Here is a 25,319-nt window from a genome sequence, read left to right as displayed (position 1 = left end):
TGCAGCTGCAAATGGGTTAATGAAAACCTGCCCTATCCAATGGCTAATAGTCCAGTTAGGCACAGACTGTGTGAAGGTGTCAAACTGTGACACTCTTTGCATAGGGGAGGTTGGTGCTGTGTGAGGATAACAAGCAGTGAAGAGACTTCAGTCTGATTAAACATTAGCTGGGTGTCTTGGTAAAGGAGGGGGAATGTAGAGGAGGTGTTATGAGATGTACTTTGCACCTTCCAAAGGAAGACTGCAGAAACCTAAAGCAGGAATGAAGAAGCGCTCAGGTACAGATCTCCCCAAAACTTTCATTATTTATTTGTAAAACACCAGTCATACCACGCAGAGACTGTCTGCTCCTGGAGCTGTGGGTTACCGTTTAAAATTGTATTTGTTGAAGTTTTATTTTATCAGCGTTCTTGTCCCTGTTATGTGTTAACGTTAATGGGCAGTAATATCGCTTATGCTGAGCAAAATTAGCAGTTTAAAGGGGAAGGCTTTCCAAACTGTCAGGCTGAGTTCCCTCAAAGGGGTTCAAAGCAGTGGATGGGTGGCATCAGCCAACATGGGTGAATTTTGGGGTGGATGTTTATTTTTGTAGTTTTGAATACTACTTGATCTATAAGACAGTGTATGTTTCTTTATGTAATGTTGATAGAAGCTAAGGCAGCCTTGACTGGATACTGGGCCTTAAGGTGGCCCTGACCCCAAAAAGTCTGGAAATCCTTGTTCATAGGACTGAATATAAGTTGTGCTATAACTGGTTAAGGGATCTTGTTTCTTTCTAATATATACCAGTATTTAGCTTCCAGCCTGACTGTCATTGCTAGCATGTAAACACTCTAACCTTTTCACCAGAGGAGATTCGGGGTTATTTGCCTTTGCTTGTTGTTGGATATTGGTAATGTAGCTGCAACTGGAGACCCACAGTCTGCCTATCCCCCCCCCCCACACTGTTCTGCTAAGAGGCACTCTTCGTTCAGTCTGGCCATACAATGTCACTTTTATGCTGAAAATTGTGCTTATTAGAAGCAATGTGAAGCAGATCTCCTTTGCAAAGTTGCTGTTTGGAATGACAGGATAACTAGGCAGCTACGTAAGCTTGTAATTTAAATACATTCAATTTATAATATGTAAAGAATGCTGTAGTCTGAATAAAAAGTGATTATTGTGCAAGGACCAATGTGTAATAATGGGGAATACATATACAGTATATTTATGCACATATAAAGTAGTATAATTCTGGTAAAAATGCTTTATTTTGCTTCACAATATTGTGTCATTGTTAATGAATTCATTTCATGGTATACAAATGGCTATTTCATTTTCCTTTCTGCCAATGTACTTGCTTTATATCAGGGATTTTAGATATACTGTACACAAAAGGGCAGAAACACACGTGAAGTGTGTGGAGATATCATTAGTCCCCCGGCGACAAATCGCCTCTTCTTCAGGCGACTAAACTTCCCGAAACGCCTTCCCGCCGGCTAGAATCTCAATCATTGGTGGGATTGCACTCGGGTCGATTAGTTTTCTGAAGTCGCCCAACGTTGCCTCACGAGGAAACATTAGTCGCCTGAAGAAGAGGCGATTTGTCACCAGCCAAATAAATCTCCCTGAATCTTCGTGTGTGTCTCTGCCCTAAAGCTAATTTACAGTAGCTGAGAAAGGAAAAACATAAGAAGGCTTTAAAAGCAGCACTGAACTTTAAGACTAGGGTCAGACAGGGCAGAAATCAGCCTTCGACCGTTAGCCGAATCTTTTTGTCTGCTTGTTTCCGGAAGCCTTGTGTTGGCAGAATCTGCGGATTTCAGGGAAGAAACTGTAATAAAATCTACTTGCCCTGGTGGTCCAGTGGTGCGGCGTGGACGCCAGCCGCGCCATCGGCGGGGACGCCCGCCAGGCCGCTCCTCTTCAGCCGCCATTGCAGCTCCTTAGGGCACGTGCGCCCGCATCTCGTTCTAGATATGGACGCGGACACGCTGGCGTGATGATGCCGACGCGCGAAAATCAAACCCAATAAAATGTTCAATATGGCTTCTACTCATTGCCGTTATAGGTTTAATCTTGTGGTGTTTGAGCTTTGAGCTATATGTATTCTGATCCTGTTTGATTCCTGTTGTGACCCCTGCCTGGCTATTCGACTGTCCTGATTTCTGAATCCTGACCCTTGCCTGTTATCTAACTCCGATCCTGCTAAATCCCTTCTGATTGATCACCCGGTTTTGACCCTTGCCTGCCTGACTTAGTTTGTACTCTGCCTGCCTCGACCCGGCCTGATCTGACTACGATTCTGTCTAACGCCTTGTACCGCGACCTTCTGCCTAAAGACTTTTTCTTTACAGTTGTGCCCCTTTTTTGTCCAGAACCCCTCGCCTTGCACCTCTTGTTATAAGACCTGGCGGCATCTGAGTAGCTGAGGCCAAAGGCGGCTGGTACAGGCAGAAGCATAAGCCGAGACCAGGGTGCTTGGCATCGGTTCTGGGTTTAGGGTGCCAACCATTACAGAAACACAATATTTGAGGGATGGCATGCCACCCAGCCGCATCTAGAAGAGCACTGGGGAGTGTGTGCTCGTGGGGATGTGTGCACAGGCAGGCACTAGCACCTGGAGGCCTAGGGGCCGACACATGCACTTGCAGGGGGGTGCGCGCATTAGCGGGCGGCGCTAGTACCCAGGCAGCCTAAGGGCGCTACGTGATCAAATCCGGCCCTGGCCAGAAGACCACATTGTGCGTGCAGCGCATCGCCTTGGCCCCCTAGTCTGACCCTGAGATTAGGCTAGTGGTCGGGGGCTGAAATCAGCATGCAGACTGATTTCTTCCCTGTCTGGCCCTAGCCTAAAGCTGAGGGCACACAAAGCACACTCTCAGCCTGTGTTTTTTTGTATACTGAGTAGGGTTGCCAGCCAGGCCGGTAAAATACCGGCCAGGTGGCAATCCTAATACTGATCCATTCCCTTCTCAAGGTCCATTTATTTGCACCGAAAAGTGCAGATTCCTATTTTATGCAGGTACATGGAGTGGAGGTCAGGCCGAAAACATGAAAGCAGTCATTTTCAGGCCAACCTCTACTCTGCTTAGGGTTGCCATCTGGCCGGTAAAAATGATGGCTGATCCCAATGTTATTAATAGGGAAAAAAGATAAATTTATAGGAAGCCCGGTATTTTTTACCAGAAAAGGTGGTAACCCTAACTCTGATCCATGTGCCTGCAGCAAGCTGAAGCTGTACTTTTAAGTGCAGATCGATGGAGCTGGGAAAGAGAGCAGATCTACTTCTCTCACACTGTAAAAAATAAAAAAAAATGCCTGGTGTGCTATGGTGTTCCATCTTCAACTATTTGGGCTACAAAATCCTGTTGTAGAGCTCTATAAGTGTTAATCCAGCCAAGTGCTGTCCTTTTTCACACTTGGGAGGGGGGATCTCTTTCCTTTTCCCTGGCAGTTCTGTGACTGCTAAGGTGTTCCTAGTCATTAAAAAAGGATACACCATGTGTTTGGTCTCTTAGGACCTCACTTGCTGTAGGGGGTGAGTTCTACCTCAAGTTGTTACTAATACTCTGCCCAATGCCATCCAGGGAAGTAACTATCTGACCCCTTTAAGTTTTTTCAAGATGTGTTTGTTTCAGTGGATTTAATAGATGCCTTCTCAGCATATACTAAGAGCATCAAGAACAAAATATGGCCTGCTTGGCCTAATGTCACTAAGCTTATATTTTTTAATCTAAAGGTGGCCATACACAGGGAGATCCGCTTTTAAGGTGGACCTAGGGCCCAAAGATCGGATCAGAATGGAGGCCATATGGGCGGTCAGATTGCGGGACCCCTTTTACCCTGCCGGAATCTGGCCGACTTTCGGCCATATATCGATTGGGCACGACCGTTGAATGGCCGCACACATGGGCCAATAAGCTGCCGACTCGGTCTTCTAAGGGTAAAACTATAAAAGTGATTTTGATCAGATTTTGTGCATTAGATTTTATCTGATCTTGCCATGCAACAGCACAAGATTTGTAGTACATAATCTGATCCCGGGATAGGTAGAAGGTAAAGTTGGATCAGATAAAGTCGAATGCTAGTTTGTTTATGTATCTACACCTACAGTCAGTGTATTTCATTGGAGAAAAAAGTTTGTCAAACATGATCAAATTTTCCACAGTTTACAAATCATATTTTTCTACCATTCCTTTGATATATGTGACTACATCCGACTTTTAGGATGTGTTTTGTCGATCCAACACCATCCTACAAAATCTCTTGTCGAAGTTGTCGGAGTTTCATCCTAAAATATACAGACCAAAAGTTTAGCCCCCACAGAATGGAATGTTATAGCTGCTAGGTATTTCCTGAAGACATTATAGTATTTATTGCTGTACTGTAATCTGTGGTGGGTGCTCAAAGAACCTTTTTCACAAATGGTAAAATTATTTTTACCTTACTATAAGATAAAAGTAGTTTTTTCATTTCCTAAGGGGAGGACAATTTAGGCTGGAAAAAAAAAATAACAAAAAAACATTTGTACAACATATTTATTAAACTAGAGTTTAGTGAATTTTTGTAATAGCGAGAGTTGTCTTTTAAATATAGCTTGGCATGAATATTTACTTTGGAGAGCTGAGCACTTCTTGAAGTACCACATCTGGTTCAGCACACATCTTATGGTATTTTTTTGTATCTGTTTATGTTGTCCCTTAGGGGCCATTTTGTGAAACGATGTAAAATATTTTACACCAAAAACAGGTGTAAAATAAAACTGCTATTTATCTTGCTGTGATTTTGCTGTTAACACCATCCATTACATTTCAGAACTCCATTAGGGAGGTCTGTGTTTTTACACAGCTTTTTATTGTGCGCCTAGTTCTGTCCAGCTCCATGCAATTCATTTCCTAAGATGGCTTCTGTATCTCCAGAATCATTTTTTTTTACTATGTTTTATGGTTCCATTACCTATCATTTGTTCCTGATTCCTGAAACTTACTGTCTTACCATCAACAGGCCTGGATTTGTGGAAAGGCCACCTAGGCCCCAGCCTAGGGTGGCAGGCTTTTAGGGGGGTGGCATGCTTCCCAACCACACCCACATTGGTTCAAAAACACTGGGGATGCGCAGGAGATACAATAATTTTTTTAAGTTTCCCATGCGCAAATCCCCATTGCTCCAGTCCAGATGATAAATGGGTAGGGGACAGGGGCGACGAACTGCAGTGGGCCTAGGGGCGTAAATCCGGCCATTTTGTTTGGTTCCTGATTTTGACTGTTTTTTTGTCTTCCCTAACCTTTGGACTATTCGGTTTTTCTTACTCCACTAGTTCAGGGTGATTCTTTAGGTATCTCAGGAGAACTGGATTGATACTGCCAAAAAAGCCTGGGTTCAAGGACAATGCTGTCTACAGAGTCCTCTTCTAGTTAGCCCTCTTCTGGTTAGAAGACCACTTCTTCTACTGGCTTCCCTGAAACCTAATGACTGTTGTAGATGTGAGAAAAGTTACATTTGTTTTTCACCATTTTGCATGCTTAATGTAGAATTGAGTGACACAGGTTCCAGTTTGGGCAATAATGGTAAAGGCATTGGATCTATTATCTGTAAATCCATTATCCAGAAAACTCTGAAACAGGAGTACTATTTAAAGGACTGATTTCTTTTCTCTGTAATAATAAAACAGTACAGTGTACTAAAGCTGCATATATCATTGATGGTGGTAAAACAATTCTATTTGGTTTATTTCATGTCTAATTAGTAATAGATTCCACACCTGTATAGGGTAGTTTGCCAGATACAGATAGGAGAAAAGGAAAATCTGCTTTTAACCCAACGTGAATACATTTAATTATTTACTGTACAATGTATTATTAACTGGATTAGGTTATCATGTAACCTGAAGCTAATGATATACAGACCTACCCTACACAAATTGTTTGTTCTCTGTGGTAGACACAATGTTATTTGTATATGTAATTCTACAAAAAGCAGTGATTGTCTGTCCCTTTCTATTCTCTGCCCTGATGGCTCTGACTGTTGAAACAATGTATGACAAGGCAGCTGATTAACAGCTGATTAAGGTGATATATATAAATATACCATGTAAAAAAGGCAGCAGAGAAAGCAGTGAAGAACATAAAGGAAAACACTGCATGCACTCACTGATAAGCAAATGATACTGTGGCTAAGGGCAGAGACACATGCTGTGATTCGGGGAGATTAGTCGCCTGGCAACAAATCTCCTCTTCTTCGGGGCGACTAATCTCCTTGAACTGCCTTCCCGCCGGCCTGAATGTAAATTGCAGGCGGGATAGCACTTGGATCAATTCGTTTTCCGAAGATGCCTCACAAGGAAAATTTGTGCGACTTCGGGAAATGAAGTACTCTGAGTGCCATCCCACCGACTATTTACATTTTAGCCGGTTGGAAGACAGGGGAGGCAGTTCGGGGAGATTCGTTGCCCTGAAGAAGAGGAGATTTGTCGGAGGGCTACTAATCTCCCCAAATCGCAGCGTTTATCTGCCCTTAGCATAAGTAGATAATACGTGATTTCTCCCCAGGCCCAGATTTGCGGCAAGGCCGCATAGGCCCGGGCCTAGGGCGGCAAAGAAATAGGGGCGGCATGCCGCCCAGCTGCCGTTCAACTGCACCAGCTGTGCCGCCTTTTTTGTTGCCGGCGCGCTGGGAAGGCGGGCGCTAGGACCGCGCGGCCTAGGGGCGCCCAGAAGTGAAATCCGGCGCTGTTTCTCCCCCGTCAATCCTGTATATGGGTTCTTCATTTCTTCATAAAGAGTAGAAGCATGTCAAACCTTCCAGACTTTACAAATCAGTAACAATTTCACACAGGAGAATGACATAAATCAAGCTGTCATCATTTTATTGTGAAATGGACAACGTTTCCGATCTGACAATCCTTCATCAGGTGTCAGCAGTGTACATAACCCAAATTCACACCAAATGCTGGATCACAGTGTCACATCAAAGCAACGCCATGGCCATATTTTCTATACAGGCACCCAATATGTCACAGCAGAAGTAATGTTTGTTGTATGCTTCTATAGGACATGGCTTTATATTTATATGCCCCTCAATGGTGTGCAGTTTTTAAGGGAACACATTTTGTGCATGGTCCTAATATGCAAAACAACCCTTCATTTTATACCTGCTCCAATGCCTTCCTACGGAGTACAGCATACTCTGGACCCTAGACTGTTAAGTTAGTATTCAATTTTCTTTCAGGAGAATGTTTCTAGTGAGTCTAGGGAACTTTCTCTAAGTACTCTTTCACAAATGTTTTGCCAGATTTTAGCTAAAGAAGCCTGTTTGAGGTGCCCAGGCATTTGCAAGTCCAGTAGTTCCTACATAACCTTAGGTGCACCAGCGTTTGCCTAAAGCCATAAAGCTAGGGTCACAGCCACAGCTAAGCCAATGCCAGCATTTGTTAGTGCACATGCCAGTACTGGCATATGGGTGGAACTAGGAATTCTGACCAACTTCAGTTAGTTATATTAGAGTTGCTTGCTATATACCCAATCCCTTATGCTTATGATAGGTATGTTGGCAACCGCAACAGGAGGATCTGTGTTTAGAACAATCACTTCAGCCTGTATATGGAAAACTATGATATGTAGCATTATTTGCATGTCTAGTCTCTTCAAGTATGCCACACTTTGGCCCTGTGACACACATGGTAATTAAAGTCCTCTTATCTGCCAGGGTGCATGGTCTAGCTGGGGGCACACAAAGGAAAATTTAGAATATACTGTAAGTATAGGGTCACTGATCCATCTGATAGACTAGTCGTGATAGAGCTAGTGTGAGATATTTGTTGCAAGGCCAGTTCCAGCACATACAGTGTTTAATATTGCTGGGGATTATATGGTAATGGACTCTTAAAATATCTATTAATAAACACTAGTTCTAGTTAACCTTGGGGTTGGAAATATACATCATGCTTTGCATGCGCGTGAATATATAGGCTGCTTTGATACTTTTGCCAGGGTTGCTATTTCCTCCCAGTCCAGCCCTGACGCAAAGATTTGATCGTACAAATGTCCGTTGTGTACAATTTTCGGGCCGTCTGTGGAGTGTCCCGACATTTTTCGTGCCATGGCGGATGATCGTTCAGACGATCGGACAGGTTAGAAAATTTCTGTAGGCTACCAATAATATCTCTGCATGTGTTGCCGATCTGACGATATCGGTGGGAGACTGTCACGAGCTTTTGTCAGACATAACTTTCGCATGATTGCTGTTCTTTTACTACTTTATTTGATCTGAATGGTTAGTGGCAGTTCGAGAGAGGGCACCGAATGATCGTTTGTCCGATATGAAGGTAAATCTGCACGTCTATGGCCACCATTAGGGTAGTGACATACAGGGAGATTTGTCACCTGCGATTTTTAAAAAGCGAGTTTAGGCGATAATTTGAAGCAAAGATTTCAGGCAACTTTGGCTTCTGATCGATTTGCATTCCATAGTGCACCATGGTGCTTTCTCCGGCCAAACGGGCTGGGCGTTCTTTAACAAGATCAATGAGCTTATCTGTGTCAAACAAATGCTTTAAAAAAGGTATTTTCTGCAGCGTATTGTTGCATGAGTAATGTATGTATCTTCGTATGCAAATGATGAGTGAGTGTGTGGTCGCTGGAACAAAGAATGTGAAATTGCCGCCCTAGAAATTACGTCCATATATTCTTATGATATGCCGTGCACATAAGAATTTGCATACTATCGAGGCTACTAATCTTCTTGTGTGTTTCACTACAGTAGCCATGCTATTTCTGATAAATCACTCCAAAAAGGGTCTCTGTGAGTTTTGGGACTACAGGTGATTTCAAATAGCATTGTGTGTGTAATAGGTGGCAATTTACATTTTTCTCTATGGCAAGACAAAACGAACGACTTGTCGCCAAAACTCTGTAAGAATGGTGGTCTGGTCACACTGCGTCCTTGGCATGGACGCCCGCTGCACCGCTCCTGTTCTCCACTTGCCGGCGACATCTTGGATTCCTAGGGCTCGCGTGGCACGTCTGCGCGTCTCTTAAAGGCGCAGACACGCTGGCGTAATTGCGCCAGCGCGCAATGGCGCGAATTTGCGCACGTTTTGGCGCGAATTGGGACCCTATTTAAGGCCCATTCAGACCTGTAGCCAGTGCCCGTTATAGGATCATATCCTGTGGTTTCCTGAGCTTTGTGCTACCTGTTCCTGAATTTGCTATCCTGACTGTTCTTCCCGTGTTTGACCCAGCCTGTTCCTGACTATTCTGACCTCTGTATCCTGATCCTGCCTGTTTATTGACTACCGAGCCTGCCTGATCCTGTTTGTCTGATTACCCGGTTTTGACCCTTTGCCTGCCTAACGACAACTCCTTCTGCCTGATCCAGTCTGTCTGATTACCTGGTTTTGACCCTTTGCCTGCCTAACGACAACTCCTTCTGCCTGATCCAGTCTGTCTGATTACCTGGTTTTGACCCCTTGCCTGCCTGACGATTCTGTTATCTGCCTGTTCTGATCCGGTCTGTCCTGTTTCTGTTTCCACCAGACGCCTTGTCCTTGACCTTCTGCCCAAAGACTCTTGCTATCCGGTCGTGCCCCTTTGCCAGCCAGAACACCTCGCCTTGTACCCCTCGTTAAATCCAGGTGGCATCCAATTAAGCTGAAGGCTCCTCCCGAAGCCCAAAGGTGGTCACACTACTGGTGAAGCCGAGCAGAGACCAGGGTCCTTAGCACTTGTTCTGGTATTCGGTGCCGGCCGTGACAAACTCGCTTTTAAAAACATGGGCGACAAATCTCCCCATGTCTAACATAGAATAAGGCTATACATGCTGCATTTTGTATACTAAACATAAACATGAACTTGTGGTCGGGCTGCTTAGGGATTGTCATAAATTATCAAAACAGCACAAGTCAAATAATATCTGCCAGAAGCCGATACTGCAAGACTGATTAATAATCGGAATATGCAGACTGCACTGGGTCCTGTGTTTCAAGTAATCTAATGTGGATTTTATAGTTTTTGTATTGTTTAATACAAACTTTCTCCAACTCTGTAGAACCAGCGGCTGCAGCAAAATAATCCTCCAAATAGAATCCCAGTTTATCTGTTAAAATCTGGCTCCATGATCTTTGTCCCTGCAGCTGGAATTGGAGACAGAAAAGGGAATGTAAAGGCAAAAATAAAATCCAACTCAAATCTCTACACAGTCGCGGACTGCTCTACAGGGAAACAAACAAAGCTGCTTGAGTTCTGCATGGCTAGGAATGAAAGGCGGGGGCTCCCCTGCTGTTGATAAGTATGATTATTTCCCTGCAGAGCAGTTAGGGACCAGCTGACAATTCCTATCCACAGCAGTAAATGAAAGGAGAATTTCACTGCATACAGTCAGGTTTCTTTAAAAAACGGTACACATTTTTTAATTAAAGTATATTGGAGATAGGTTTCATTTTCATTAAAGAGGTTGTGAGGTTTGTGAGGTTTTTTTTATACCTTGAATTTTTTATACATTGACTTCTACATGACTTTGACAGGTTCTAGTTGAAGGTACTGTTTTATTGATACAGAGTAAAAGGAAATACATTAATATTAATTATTTGATTAAAATGGAGTGATGGGAGATGGCTTTCCCATAATTATAAGCTTTCTGGATAATGGGTTTCTGTATAACATATCCTATACCTGCACTCCTTTATTTTCCAGCCCTTCATTAATTTTGTGCTTTTGTTGTTAATTGTACAAAGTTCAATGATTGTGACTTGGAGTCAAGTAATAGTGTAGCCCCCGCATTCAAGCAGATAAAGCCTGAGTGTTGAGGCACAGTCTTCTGTTTCATTTAGACAGAGGTCACCAGTCCAAAGAGTCCTCAGATAGTATTCTGTATTTTTTGGTATATACAAAATCTCACCTCTTTAAACTCCAGTCATGAAGTCCTAATTAATCCTTCTTTTCTTATCTGCAGAAATTGAAGATGACCTTGTATTAACCATGTAAGTATTAGCCCTTGGAGTGCTAAGGGTAGTGAAAGTGATTGTATTCACATAAATATATTGTACTGATAACCTGCGCTTAAAAAATATGTGCTTAACAAGCTTTATTACCTCTTATATTAATAAGCAATTATCTAACCATAGGGTTACCATACCTTCCAATAAAAATGTAGGACCTAGATTTGCATAGCAGATAACAAATGAGATGTTTTAAATATAATGGTTTAGTAATAAAGTAGAGTTATAAAAGGATCAAGTCATCTGTGCATCTCAACACATGTTGGATGAACACCCCCCTCTCCAGGGCTTACATTTCCCCAATACACCCATTTCCGTGCCCCAACATTATATAACCACCTATTTAACACCCCTGTGACATTACCAGCATGCACAGAAGGGCTGAATCTGACTTGTACAGCAAACTGTGGTGTTCTTAAAGAATTCTAGATGTAAATACATAATTGAAGGGGTAGGATACACCCATGAAAAACTATGATTTTTGTAATTTCTTGGGCAGGGCTATGGGGAAAGTGAAGCTACTTTACGTTTAGATCCCTTATAATGTGCTCTGTGATGTCATGATATGCCACTCTTTAGTTTTTTCCCATTCATACAGTCCTGCTGCATGAGTAGAACAACCCTCCAAAGTCTTCAATTTTGCAGTAATCATAGAAAAACAAAATGTTGTAAAAGTGTTCATCTTTATTTTAAGGGACAAAGCAGCCCCTCTCTATTTAAAACCAGGCCTGAATTTTATGCGCTCCTGGATTAAGGCGTTCTAATGTAGCAGCATCCTATTTTTCTGCTATGGATAGAACATGTTCTGGATGCACACATACATTTGAAACTCCTAGGCTATGCTGGGACCTGCAATATTTGTCCGCTTCTCCTTATCTCACTATAGGGGCAATGTTAAGGAATCTGCTTGAAGAGTACCTGTAGCTGCGAATGCAATGATAAACATTGCAGATACCTGTACTGACATTATAGTTTTCATTGCACTATGGTTATAAATATTTATATCAAGTATTATGATGTGTGCCATTAATGGCTGCACCAAGAAGTAACTTTTTATCTTTTATCCTGTATTTAGGAGGTTTCAGTTTAACCCAAAACTTGGAATTGATAATCCTGCTTTGTGTCTGGGAGAAGACACCGGTGAGTCACGCCTAATCTCTGAGTTTACAATTGTAAGGGCTCTCTATCTGCCCATGCCAACAATACCAGAAACTAGACACAGAACTTGGGTACATTCACCTACAGCTATGGGTTGAGCAGAGCATAGTATTCTGGTTTTTTTACATTCGTAGCCCAAAAACTGGCACCTTCGCACTTGTTTTCATTAACACACAAATAGCTCCAAAATAAATTGATCAATTGCATGATAAAATTGACAAAAACAGGTTTCCATAATCCCTTGTTTCACTATTAAGATTACAGAACTATGTTATTCCATGCACAACTAAACATATGCTTTCAGAAGTGACTTTCACTCCAACTATATCTAAAACTGAATTCGAATCCCCCCTTTAGCTGGATAATAGAATAAACGATGTCATGGACAAATCTATGTATATATGTATGTATATCTTTAATTGTAAAGCGCTGTTAAGGAGCCACAGCGGTGTACAGTGCATAAAAGTACAATATATATAAAAGTATACATGGGAAAGACAAAGAGCTTTAAGGTGGCCATAGACGCACAGATATCGTACAAAATGAATTTTCGTACAATATTTGGTGTGTGTATGGTGGGAAAAAAGCCGACCGATATCGGCAGAAGACTTGGATATTGCTCGGCTTGTAGATCGGGCTGGATGTAAAATTTTGATCGGGTGCCTTTGAAGGCACCCAAACATTGTTAGTGTTGAATTGTCAGATACAGGTAGAGTTCTATTGTTTCTACCTGTATATCTACCTGTATATCTGATGATTCAGCTCTACACGTGTGTATTGAAACAAACTATCTTTCTTAAGTGCTATGTGGTAAGAGACACAGTGGGAAGGCGGTCCCTGCCCCATAGAGCTTACAGTCTAAGTGGATAAGAGTCTAACATACAGGCACAAATTGGAGATGAAAAAGTGCACAAGGTAAGAAATAGTCAGTAGGCACAGGACTAGGCTGATGTTCTGGTGCTCCAAAAGGTAGACTCATAGGGCATATTTTCAAAGGTCAAGTCATAGAGTTTTTATACCTCGAATTAACTTGAATGACCTTAAAACTTCGAATTCGAATTCTCTGGAAAAAACTAGAATGTCAGGAAGGCTTTTGGACCTCTGCCATTGACTTCTACAGGAACTCGGCAGGTTTTAGGTGGCGTAATTTGAGTTGTTCCCAGGGTCAAGGTATGATAAATCTCGAATTCGAATTTGAATTTGGATTATTCCCAGCTCGAATTTGTGACTTTTGACCATAAATCCAACTCGAAAATTCAAATTCGAATTTACAATTCGAACCCTAATAAATCTGCCCCTTAGTTTTTTCTTGAAGAGACTGAGAGAGAGGGCTTTGAATGTTAGTAGAAGGGTTTTATATGCTATCCTTTGCTTAACAGGCAGCCATGCTAAGGATTTTATTTGGGGTTGAGCAGGTTCCCTTTTGATAGAGAGCAGAAGGATCCTGGTTGCAGAGTTTAAGATTGATTGGAGGGGAGAGAGATGGGAATCAGGAATACCGGTTAGTACCTATAAGACCCATGGGCAGGCTCCATCTGATGAAAAAATTATTGTTCTCCCTAAACTACTTTCAGATAATGGGCTAGCTCTAGACCCAGACTTAAATAGGAGACACTAATGTATCCTAAATGCAAAGCTGGAGTTACCCTTCCTAATATGTATCTCTGTTATATAGCTGCTCAGTTGGCTTATCTGAACATAAAGTCCTACACTCTATTTGGGCTCAGTTTACCAACTTTGACAAAAATTCTGTGAGCTGCATAGTGGATAAGCTAACGCGTCCTCTCTCGTACACACTACCCCCCCCCTCTTTACTACAATACAGAAGGTCTGGTTTACTGCAAATTATCTTATCTCAACACAAGTCACCGATCCAATAACCTCATTCACAACTCTGCTTATACCCTTATAGCCAAACTTGGGAACATGCGTGCCCGGGCGAGATATGGTATTAGTACCCTGGGAGAAGTATGGTTGATGACAAACTCATTCCCTTCGCATAACTGAAAGACTAATACAATGGCCCACAGAGTCAGTGGTTAACCTATCTTAGATGCAAAATGGCCCTCACCAACGCCTATAGAAATGTACGCTTTCTACAGACCCATTTTTGGTCTACCTCAACACAGGCCACACTAAAGATCTCATAACCATGCTGTCTGCCAGGCTTACTTCGTTACTTCGCTAGCGTTTGGCATTTTCGTTACTGCGCAAATTCACTAACGAACGCTGGCGTAGATTCGCTAGTGTTACTTCGCACCCTTACGCCTGGCAAATTATCGCTACGGACGTAACTACGCAAATTCACTAACGCGCGCAGTGTACTGAACGCTACCTTTTACGCTAGACTTCCTTCGCCACCTCAGACCAGGCAAAGCGCAATAGAGTAGATAGGGATTGCTTCAAAAAAAGTCCCAAAAAACGCTGGCGTGTTTTCTACATTATGGGTGATAGGCTGAAAAAGATCGCAAATTTTTTTGGGGCTCCCCTCCTTCCCCCCTACATTTCCTGACTCATGGCAACTTACCTATACAGTGGGCACATGTGTAGGGCAAAATAAAATTTTTAGTTGATGTTTTGAAGGTTTTCTAGGCATTTGTAGTGCTGATACGTATTCCTCCATTGAAATTTGAATTTGGCGCCGTATGCAAATTAACCATCGCTAGCGTAACTTCGCTTCGCTTAGCGAATCAACGCTAGCGCAACTTCGCAACCTTACGCTACCCCTGAGCGCAACTTCGGATTTTAGTGAATTTGCGAAGCGCTGGCGAAACTACGCCTGGCGAAGTGCGGCGAAGTTACGCCTGGCGCAACTACGGATCTTAGTGAATTTGCCCCTTTGGCTTTTATGTTTGCATTTTTCACGGAGACTAAACTAAATCTACCTAGATTTTAAGATCCTTGGGACAGGGACCTTGGCACATGGCACATAGGTCCTGTTGTGGCTTGTGGGCTGATGGGTCAGGTACCATACAGGTTGTCCTGTTGATTGGCACCTTACAATTATTATTATTACTATGGTTTTTAACATTCCTTAAGCACCAACATATTTTCCAGAGCTGTACAATAAATGGATGCATGCATATTACATAAAACAACTGATAAACAATACAAAATCATCATTACCTTCTGTAATCTTTTGACTGGGTTTGAACAAAAAAAAGGTTTCCTACATATCATACTGTATTTACAAGTGAAAAAAATATTTTATCTTTTTTTCAACATGACCAACACTATTCTCAAGGGCATTGTTACCTTCAAATTGCACAGTACATAAACAGTGCTTTACAGGACCAGTAACACCAACAAATCAAAGGGTTTCTATGTATGTCAATATAATGTTACTCCTGCACTGGTATAAAGATGTGTATTTGTTTAAGAAACATAACATTTAGGGGGTTACTTACTAAAATCCAATTTTTTCTCATTATTTCTTTAAAGAAAGCTCGGACAATCTCCCATCCATGATTTTACCTTGTTTATCATTAAAATAACTCGAAAAAATTGGATTGGGAATAAAACTCTATGAAATAGAGCAAAAACTGGACTTTTCTCCCGATTTGCTTGATTTTTTTTAGGTTTATGCCTGAAAACCCAAAATTTTTCAGATTATCAGGCTAAACCTGGCATAGACCTTGATATCTTCAAATTGGGATAGAGACATCTGCCATTGACTTATACATGGCCTCGACAGGTATGAGATGCCAGTTTTCAGATTCAGGCTTTTTGTAGCATCAGGGTATTATAAATTTTGAAAAATTTTAGTTTTTGCCCTAAAAATCTGAGCAGGAAAAAGTTTTAGTAAATAAACCCCTCAATATACATTTGTAATCTGCTATGTAGTTATGAGTGCAACCAAGCTTATTTAATTCCCATAGCTCTGTACAGACCTATAGAGTGAAAACCTTTTTCATATAAAACAGGACATTTATTGCCAAACAATATCTCAAAAGTAGGTGACCAGATACAACCTTTAAATGTAAAGAAAAATCAATTTACATTGTTGTCCCTACTTAAAAAGAGATGGATTTCAACTGTGAGAAAATAAACCTTCTTTCTTGCATCCGTAGTAATTCCAGTTTTCTAAAGGTTTACTACTATTAATTCCATAGAGACTAGTGTGAACAGAAATCTGTCAGATTAATGGTGGTCAATACTGAGTGAAAAATGTCTGTAGCCTGAAACAACCTGCAGTAAAGCAGTGGGCTTGCAAAAGCTTGAGGCTGCAGATCATGGGCATAAACAAGACAATGTAAAATGGATTTGTGAAGGAGCCAATTTCACCCCAAAGAGACTACAATTTATTGAGTGGATTGCATTTATATTGTGGATTTTCCTATCCATTAATGGATTTTATGTTATTGCAACCTAACTGGAGCAAGAGGGGAGAATATGAATAATATGAATATTTAGTCCATGTCAAAAAAAGTGACAGACTAATATGTGGCCCTCCACATGCTGTGTAGACAATATCCTTTCTCACAAACTAACCTTGTATTCATTTATTTCAGGTTCCGATCCTGAGCCTTCAGCAAGGTTTTGCGTGTTGAGGAAAGATGCAGATGGTGGTTTTGCCTTTTATTTGAGGAAGGAGCAGGAGAGAGAAGGCCATATTGTGAGGCAGGTGATGCCTGGAGGGCCGGCCTATCTTGCAGGACTGAGGGATGGAGACCAGCTGCTACAGATTAATGGAGAGTATGTGCATGAACAGGAACACCTGAGGGTGAGATTGCAAATATATCCCTACATACTGTGAAGTGTAATCTGAGTCATTATTGCTAAAATAGTCTGCCTAATGGAATAGGTGGCAGAAAAAGGAAATAAATTAACTCAACACAGATTTTTTTCATCTTTCTCTCTCTTTCTGGTTATTTTTGTGACACTGAATATATAGACATATTTTAAGCACTCTGTAAGAGCCAACATTATAGTCAGGACAGATTAAGTGGCAACCCCAACCCTCCCCCCAGGGTTTATTTAGTAATATTAAATATGCTGCCCATTATAATATATTCTCATGTCATTAGGGTGAAGTTACAAAAGACAAGCTAAAGGGCATATTTTTAACACTGCAAACCTTCAAATATTTGAGGATGATTAGGTGCTTTTTAAATAAAAGTTATATTAAGTGTGTACTGTATGTTTTACTGACTTGTCAAGTAAATGTACAGGAGCATTGCTTGCTACCTATAGGATCTAATAAAAAGAATGCAACCCTTAAATATATGAATCCATAGAGTCGAAGTGTTTGACATTTGCATAAACAATGCAAACGTATGTTTTTTTAAAAAATATTCTAGCGGGCTTCGAAATACCAAGAAATGATTATTACAAAGTAACATTACTTATGTCATTCTGGGAGATCAGGCCTATCTCTTCAGTTAAAAGGGTTGGTTATATTTAAATGATCTTTTCTGTTTTTTTTTATTATATTATTTTATTGGTTTTCATTTTCAATTATTTGTAGTTTTTGAGTTATTTCGCTTTTTATACAGCAGCAGGTTTGCAATTTTAGCAATCTGGTTTCTAGGGTCCAAATTACCCTAGCAACTATGCAATGATTAAAATAAGAGACTGGAATATGAATAGGAGAGGGCCTGAATAGCGAGATGCGTAATCAAAAGTAGCAATAACTATAACTTTGTAGCCTTACAGAATATTTGTTTTTATACGGGGTCAGTGACCCCCATTTGATGGGGGGGCTCCCTCACCAAAACTTTATTATTATTATTATTATTCTGAACATTTGGAAGCAGCTCTACCAACGCTCAAATGGTATACTGTTAAAATATAATGTGGCTGATGCATGTTCTATGTCCCTGATACCCCTGCTATCTTTGTAGGTGGTACAGAAAATAAAGTACAGTGGTTCCCGGGTATCACTTGGTGTCCTGGATGAAGCAGCTTATGAAAGGCTACGCTCCAGTCACAGGTCCCCAGCATCCGTCCTTCCCAGTTTTCTCCCTGATTCATGTCCTCGTCCCCGCTTCTACCGTGTGAAGAATGAAGGTCGAGGCTTTGGATTTACTGCCAGTGCCACAGGTGGTGAGTAACCAGCATTCAGTGAAGAGATGTAAATGGCCTAAAAGACTGTTCTGAAAAAAAAAAAAGAAGAAAGAAATGGAATGGCAACATCATGCAGAAAAAAAGCCCTTAAAGTCTACTAACACATTGCAAGAATACAGAAATGTGCTTTTATACAGCTGACCAGTAAATGCTACCTGCTGGTAGGTTTCTGTGGGTGCTCAAAACTGCAGCAAGCCTTGTAACTGTGCAGTGGATCTTCATAATACATGAGTTACACATTGCCTGACACATTTCATGGAGAATGTTCTGTAAGATTACCACCACAATATTGGGAAAATAGCTGTTACTAAGCCCGTTCTAACATATGGTGAGATTGTTAGGCAGTGCATCAGATAAACTGCTCATTGGTAAGCTTAGAACTGGTGCAAAACATTTTTGAAGATAAGTAAATTTTTTGGTTTTCTGGTTTTGCCGACACCTAATTGCACCAATATATTACAAATATGAAGCTGTATTAGTTTGTATGCTTGTTACACATTAGTCTGGCAGGTTGATTGCCCATTACAGCACATATGACCATACGTGTGGTTGTCCAAATAGCACTGACCCAAGTGATCATTACATAGACCAACAGGCCAGACTAAACAGTGATAGATTGGTATCTCTGGGTTTCATTCTCACAAGAGTCTGATCTGTCAACACAAAAGCATACTATTCAGTTCGACAATGACTGCATTATGTGTTAATCCCTGATTTATATATATTGTTCATAACTTGTTAAAAAAATGTACAGTTTTACATATTAGACCAGTGATCCCCAACCAGTGGGGGATGTTGCTCCCCAACCCCTTGGATGTTGCTCCCTAACCCCTTGGATGTTGCTCCCTAACCCCTTGGATGTTGCTCTCAGTGGCCTCAAAGCAGGTGCTTATTTTTGAATTCCAGGTTTGGAGGCAACTTTTATTTGCGTAAAAACCAAATGTTCTGTCAGGTAGAGCCTCCTGTACATTGTCAGTTCACATAGGGGCTACTGGGCAATCACAGCCCTTAATTGGCATTGCCAGGGACTTATTCATGCTTGTGTTGCTCCCCAACTCTTTTTACATTTGATTGTGGCTCACGGTTAAAAAAGGTTGGGGATCCCTGTATTAGAGTGTCATCAGAAGGAATAAACTTGTCACCATCAGAATTATCCTGTTACAAGGTACACCCCTATGTATACTTCACCCTCTGTTATCCCATTACAGTTTTTAACATACTAGCAAACGCATTGATTATGTTTTTTGTAGGTGTGCGAGGGACATTCCTGCTTCAGGTGGATGAAGGGGGTCCAGCACAGAAGGCTGGGGTTCCTCATGGCTCCCGACTGTTGGAAGTGAACGGAGAGAGTACAATCAGTATTACTTTGAGTCAGCTCACTAAGAAGGTGATGTGCATAACAAAACAGTATGATTCCCAGCATATACCCTATAGGGGATTGAGTAAACTGTAGTGTGCATGCATGTTCATGAACTCTTATTTACTTCTGGCAGTTGCAACGTAAAAGTTCGCACGTAGTTCTACTTGTACTGGAAGCCTCCGCTTGGGATATCTATGAATCTCATGGGGTTCCACTGAGTGCAGCACTTGCTGAAACATCCTCTCTCCCTTACCGGACAAGGAAACTGCACCTGGTAAAGGGTACACAAGGATATGGGTTCCTCCTGAGACAAGAGAAGTGCCCAGCAGGTCAAGGTAAGAGCCAACGCATAAATACATTTACAGATACTAAAAAGTATTTTCTCAAGTGAGAAAATAGTAGTTATATGAGAATAAGGTAAATAGTATCATATAGTAGATATTAAATTATATATTATATTATAGCTTAAATAGGGATACAGGGGTAAGAACATTGAAGGAAGGGGCATAACAGTTCAGTGATATGTGTAAAATGATCTATGAGTACAATGAGATACAAGAGAAAGGCACAAAAATGTACTGTGCATCCACACCATAAAGAGGAGCTGCCCAATGGGTTAAGTGAAGAGCACTGCATATAAGAATGACAGTAACATAGTAATTTAGGTGTAAAAAAGACACATGTCCATCAAGTTTAACCTGCTCAAACTGCTAGTTGATCCAGAAGAAGGCAAAAAAAAAAACCAATTTGAAGCCTCTCCGATTTGCCTCAGAGGGGGAAATAATTCCTTCTTGACTCCAAAATGGCCATCGGACCAGTCCCTGGATCAACTTGTACTATGAGTTATCTCCCATAACCCTGTATTCCCTCACTTGCTAAAAAAACATCCAACCCCTTCTTAAAGCTAAATAATGTATTAGCCTGTAAAACTGATTCAGGGAGAGAATTCCACATCTTCACAGCTCTCACTGTAAAAAAAACCTTCAGAATATTTAGGTCGGAACCTCTTTTCTTCTAATCGGGATGGGTGACCTTGTGTCAGCGGGAAAAACCTACTGGTTTTGGTTGTACGACAGGCACGTAGGCCAGAAAATAAATTGCCTAGGATGCATATTTTGAACCGAATGTCATGAGAATCTTTTGAGATTTCCCCAACTGGCAACTAAGATATATTGTTCATTGAAAACATGCCTGTCCTGAGACTTTACATTGTTGATATGTAATACTGTATTGTATTGTTTTATTGTATGTTGCAATAAAAATCATAATAAGAGGAAAAAAAGAAAAAACTACTGGTAAATAAAGCATTAGAGAAATTATTATATGATCCCCTTATATATTTATATATGGTTATCATATCTCCCCTTAAGCGCCTCTTCTCCAGCGAGAACATCCCCAATTTGGCCAGTCTTTCCTCATAGCTAAGATTTTCAATACCTTTTGCCAGCTTAGTTGCCCTTCTCTGTACCCTCTCTAATAGAATAATATCTTGTTTGAGTGATGGAGACCAAAACGGTACGGCATATTGTAGATGGGGTCTTACCAGTGCTCTCTACAGTGGAAAAATGTGTGTCCTAGTATTGTTTAAACTGTACTTAATGAAGATATACTGGGGCATAGAATCTCAAGGCAGAGAGGGTGGGCTTAGATTATTTTATGACTGAATGATGTGGGAAGGGTTTACAGTTACATCATTGAATTGAGGCTTGGCTGAGAATGCCTTTCTGTAGATATTATCTGTGGGATTTAAACCCACAAAATGCAAATGTATATTTAAGTGGAAGAAAATATTATAGAGACAATTGTTGTTGCCTTTACGTAGGACTTATATAATTGCATATAACTGTGATAAAGAAAGTTGTATGTACTTCAATAGGATTGTTACAGAAGTTTTTTTAATGGCACTATCATTTTTTCCTTTCACACCAAATTAGGTCAGTTCCTGCGTGAGATTGATCCTGGACTTCCTGCAGAGGATGCTGGAATGCGTGAAGGAGACTGTCTTCTGGGGGTCAATGGGCAGAGTGTAGAGGGACTAGAACATGAAGACATTGTCAGCATGATCCAGGAAAGTGGCAAGCAGGTCACATTAATTGTCATCAGCAACGAAGGGGACAGATTCTTTAGTGAGGTGAGCAGCTGTTAGAATCATCTGGTTGCTAGTGTTCTAATTATCCTGGCAACCATGCATTGATTTGAATAAGATACTGGAATATGAATAGGAGAGGCCTGAAAAGAAAGATGAGTAATAAAAAGAAGCAAATAACAATATATTTGTAGCCTTACAAAGCATTTGTTTTTAGATGGGGTCAGTGACCCCCATTTGTAAGATGGATAGAGTCAGGAGAAGAAGGCAGAACATTCAAAAAAGAAAATGAAGACCAATTGAAAGGTTGCTTAGAATTAGCCATTTTATATCAGACAAGGGGCCAGATTCAATTCACTGAGAAAAAAGTTCTATCACGTGAAAACCATGGACGAGATTCAATTTAAGGAGAACTTTTCTTCAAATTCAATTCCATTTTTTCCATAAACTTCAATAGAGTTGTCACGTGATAAACTGTTTTAAGTTTTTCTGAATTGAATGGCATCTCAAATCCATGTTGAAATCCTGAGTTTTCACCTGATAAAACCTTTTTCTCACTGAATCAGGCCCTAAAAGTTAACTGAAAGGTGAACCACCCCTTTAAGGAAATGAATTTGGTGGTGTCAAACAATGAAGTCACTGTATTTGGTCAATATATTTATTACCTCATTAGGTACTATAGCAGTTCCACTGAACCACACAGCTCTTTTGACTTTTATATATATATATTGTCTTTCTTCTCCAACCTCTACTGATATTTAGTCCTATTTGTGCAGCTCATTTATGGACACCTGCACAATTCTAAAAGCATTTCAAGTTTAAAGCCTTTTCCCTAAGACAGAAAGTTTTGAAGACAGGAAATAATATGTGTGAAATGCTGTACAGAATCTGAGAAAAAGCTCTGCAGTGTGCGGTTATAACAGGTCATATTCAGGGACAGAGTATTGGGTACAATTATATAACTATATACAGTATCCTCTATTTCCTTCCTTTCTGTAACACCTGAGATATTGTGCTTATAAACGTGGCACCTCGTTAACAATTCACTGTATCCATTGGTCACACCTTTTTGTATATTAAGAATATGAAATATATCTAAATGACAATAAAAACAGACTCTCGATAGCAAACTGTTGGATAGGTAACAGAAAAGGCCACTAATTCTTTTTTAAATCTTTCATATCCTAGATTGGACTTTCCCCCTTGCTATTCTATGAAGAAGCTATTTTAAATCATTCAGAATGTAAGAATACAACCCAAATAACCACTGACACTCCATCTGGACCTGGGCATACAGATCCACAGGTAAAAGTCTTCTTGTGGGATCCATTAAATGTCTGCTGTGAATTTTGTTTTTTTTCTTCTGGGTGACAAGGTAGAGTTCTCGCTCACAATAAAATAAATAAGGCAAATCTACTTCTCCTTTTCTGATAGGCCATCTTACTTTTTAGAGGTTGGTGGTAACCCCTCAATTGTTGTAGGGTAATTGCCCACACAAAAGAAATCTGTCTGTCCTTCTCTGTAATGACTGTGGCATATAAAACCAAACATTGGACTTAATAGCTGGGTTGTCCAGCTGGACTTACAAAACTTCTATATGTTGGGCAAGAGGAACTAAGAGAAGCCAAAGCTCTGAGGCTTCTCTTTACTTCCTACTGTTAATTATTCAAGTGGTCAAACAAAATGAACAGAAAATGCAAAGGCGGCCACACAGCTATATGGGCTATTGATTAGTCGTTATGTGTAATTAAAACTGAGGCAAACTTTGCACCTTTTATTACATTGCCCTGTATGTGTTTATTTTATTTATATTGCTAGGTGTTTATTCTGTTACCTGAACTTCTGTTGTTCTCTTGATGTGGTCTTTGTTGCACAGGTGAAGGCAGATCCTGCCAAAAGCCACAGTACTTCCACAGAGATACAGAGGAATGAGGAATAATGATCCATCGCTACTGCCATTGTGACAAGAAATGGTACGAACACTTCTGCACTGGAACAACTATCAATTAAGGCACATCAAAATTGTGGAGAAAATAATAACTATGGATCCTGTGGCTTATGTCACCAACCACAACTGTGTGATTTATTCTAAATCGTCTCCTGTCTGATTTAAAATATAATATATAATGTCACTTGTGACCAAGGATAATTATATCACACATGACCATGATCACAACTGCTAAGCTGTTTGCTAGTGGCTTATATGGTATATCACTCTAGTCACAGCTATAGTAGGGATAATTCTAGATTTATGGCACATTATTTTGTGTTAAGTTGATTTATTATTCATGCACAGCTTAAAATATGCACTTTCCGAAATACAGCACAAAACACCACATATACTATTCATAGTGCCAATCTGACTTCATTATGTGCTTCAGACCAACATTTTCAAATAAATCTGTAGGCTGCTGAGAGATGCAGCCCATTGCCCCATGTATGTATAATGACATTTGTAATCAGCATGGAACTGGGGCTTGGTCATGCAAAAATTGGGAAGGTAGGTGAGAACTGCACTATGGTTCTCTACACAGGGCTGGATTTACATAGGGGGCACCCCTAGGCCAGCTGCTGTTCATTGCTCCCCATGCCCTCCCTTTTATTCATGCAAATTTTCATCATCGGGACCAGAGCAATGGGGATTGGCAAACAGGAGATTTAAAAAACCATTGTATCTCCTGCGCATCCCCAGTGTTTCCGAACCAATGCAGTTGTGGTTGGGCAGCATGCCGCCCCCTAAAATACTGCCGCACTAGGCCTGGGCCTTGGAGGCCTTTCCACTAATCCAGGCCCGTCTCTACACAGACTTCACATGTGATTCAGCGACTCTGGGGCTGAATTAATGGATCAGCCGAATTAGGACAGCAGTCCTGAGTTTAATAGATACCTAGGCACTATCTTTAAAAGGATTTATGTTCTCCTCATGTCTGTGTGGGTTTCCTCCAATTACTCTGGTTTCCTCCCACACTCTCAAAATGTACAAGCAGGTTAATTGGCTCCCTAGTTGACCCTGTTGTGTGAATGAGGCAGCACGATCTGCTATGAATGATGAAAACTGCTGCCTTAAATATGTCAGCTCTATAAGGAAAAGGATAATAATTTGGCCCATTACAGTGCTAATATTGACCAAATATCTACTTATTTGCTGACCTCACTGAACAAACTTGATTAATGCATTAATGAAGAGAAAGAGAGGGCACTGTGTCCAAAGAGAAGCAAAACATCTCACAGAGTAGTTAAAGCAAAAAACTTTATACAAAAGAAATACTAGTTAACAATGGTTTGCTTAGAACTATTCAGTCCATTACCCCTTGCCCATGTGGCTTTAATTGTTAGCTGATTCCAAGAACCGGAACATTCTGCAACAAGTTTTGATTAATTGAATTGAATTGTTATTTAAGGATACTGCTAACGCTTACAATCTTGTGATTTTTTTATTTAAGATGCCGGGAATAATTCAGCTATGTTGGGGTCTCATGAGGACCTGATTCAGTTTTAGGACATATGAGTATAAAATGTATTAATGGTTCCTTGCTTCCTGAAACAATGTAATATGTTGAGAAAATAAAAACAATTCAGAATAAGTGTGTATATGAAATGAACTCTCCTGTGGCCAATGTAACGGTCAAATTATAATCTGGTAAGAAACTGCTTTGCAAAATAAACTTTCATAG

The 25,319-nt window shown here is 40.7% G+C and overlaps 1 protein-coding gene across 2 annotated transcripts; it reads left to right on the top strand.

Moving 5' to 3' along the window:
* Positions 1-77: 77 nt before the first annotated feature.
* Positions 78-25,229, top strand: pdzd3.L (PDZ domain containing 3 L homeolog). Of its 2 annotated transcripts, none has more exons than XM_018225787.2 (10): positions 78-278; positions 10,930-10,957; positions 12,051-12,115; positions 16,645-16,856; positions 17,977-18,178; positions 19,450-19,586; positions 19,693-19,894; positions 21,494-21,690; positions 22,834-22,950; positions 23,522-25,229. In XM_018225787.2, exons 1-10 carry the CDS (start codon positions 215-217, stop codon positions 23,582-23,584), a joined length of 1,287 nt encoding a protein of 428 aa, XP_018081276.1. In that variant the 5' UTR covers positions 78-214; the 3' UTR covers positions 23,585-25,229. The 2 variants fall into 2 exon arrangements, with proteins under 2 accessions (XP_018081276.1, XP_041425171.1); XM_041569237.1 differs by lacking the exon at positions 78-278 and adding an exon at positions 5,345-5,465.
* Positions 25,230-25,319: the final 90 nt, after the last annotated feature.

The sequence above is a fragment of the Xenopus laevis genome, chromosome 7L, assembly GCF_017654675.1.
Source record: "Xenopus laevis strain J_2021 chromosome 7L, Xenopus_laevis_v10.1, whole genome shotgun sequence".
NCBI classification, from domain to species: Eukaryota; Metazoa; Chordata; class Amphibia; order Anura; family Pipidae; genus Xenopus; species Xenopus laevis.
Note: the sequence above shows the minus strand (reverse complement) of the source record. Positions and strands in the feature narration are given on the sequence as shown.

What these genes read in the sequence shown, in the direction of transcription:
- pdzd3.L (XM_018225787.2), top strand. Translation starts at nt 215, where the DNA reads ATGTACTTTGCACCTTCCAAAGGAAGACTGCAGAAACCTAAAGCAGGA. An exon ending in GATGACCTTGTATTAACCAT is followed by an intron (nt 10,958 to 12,050) that starts GTAAGTATTAGC and finishes TCCTGTATTTAG; the next exon opens with GAGGTTTCAGTTTAACCCAA. An exon ending in GTGTCTGGGAGAAGACACCG is followed by an intron (nt 12,116 to 16,644) that starts GTGAGTCACGCC and finishes CATTTATTTCAG; the next exon opens with GTTCCGATCCTGAGCCTTCA.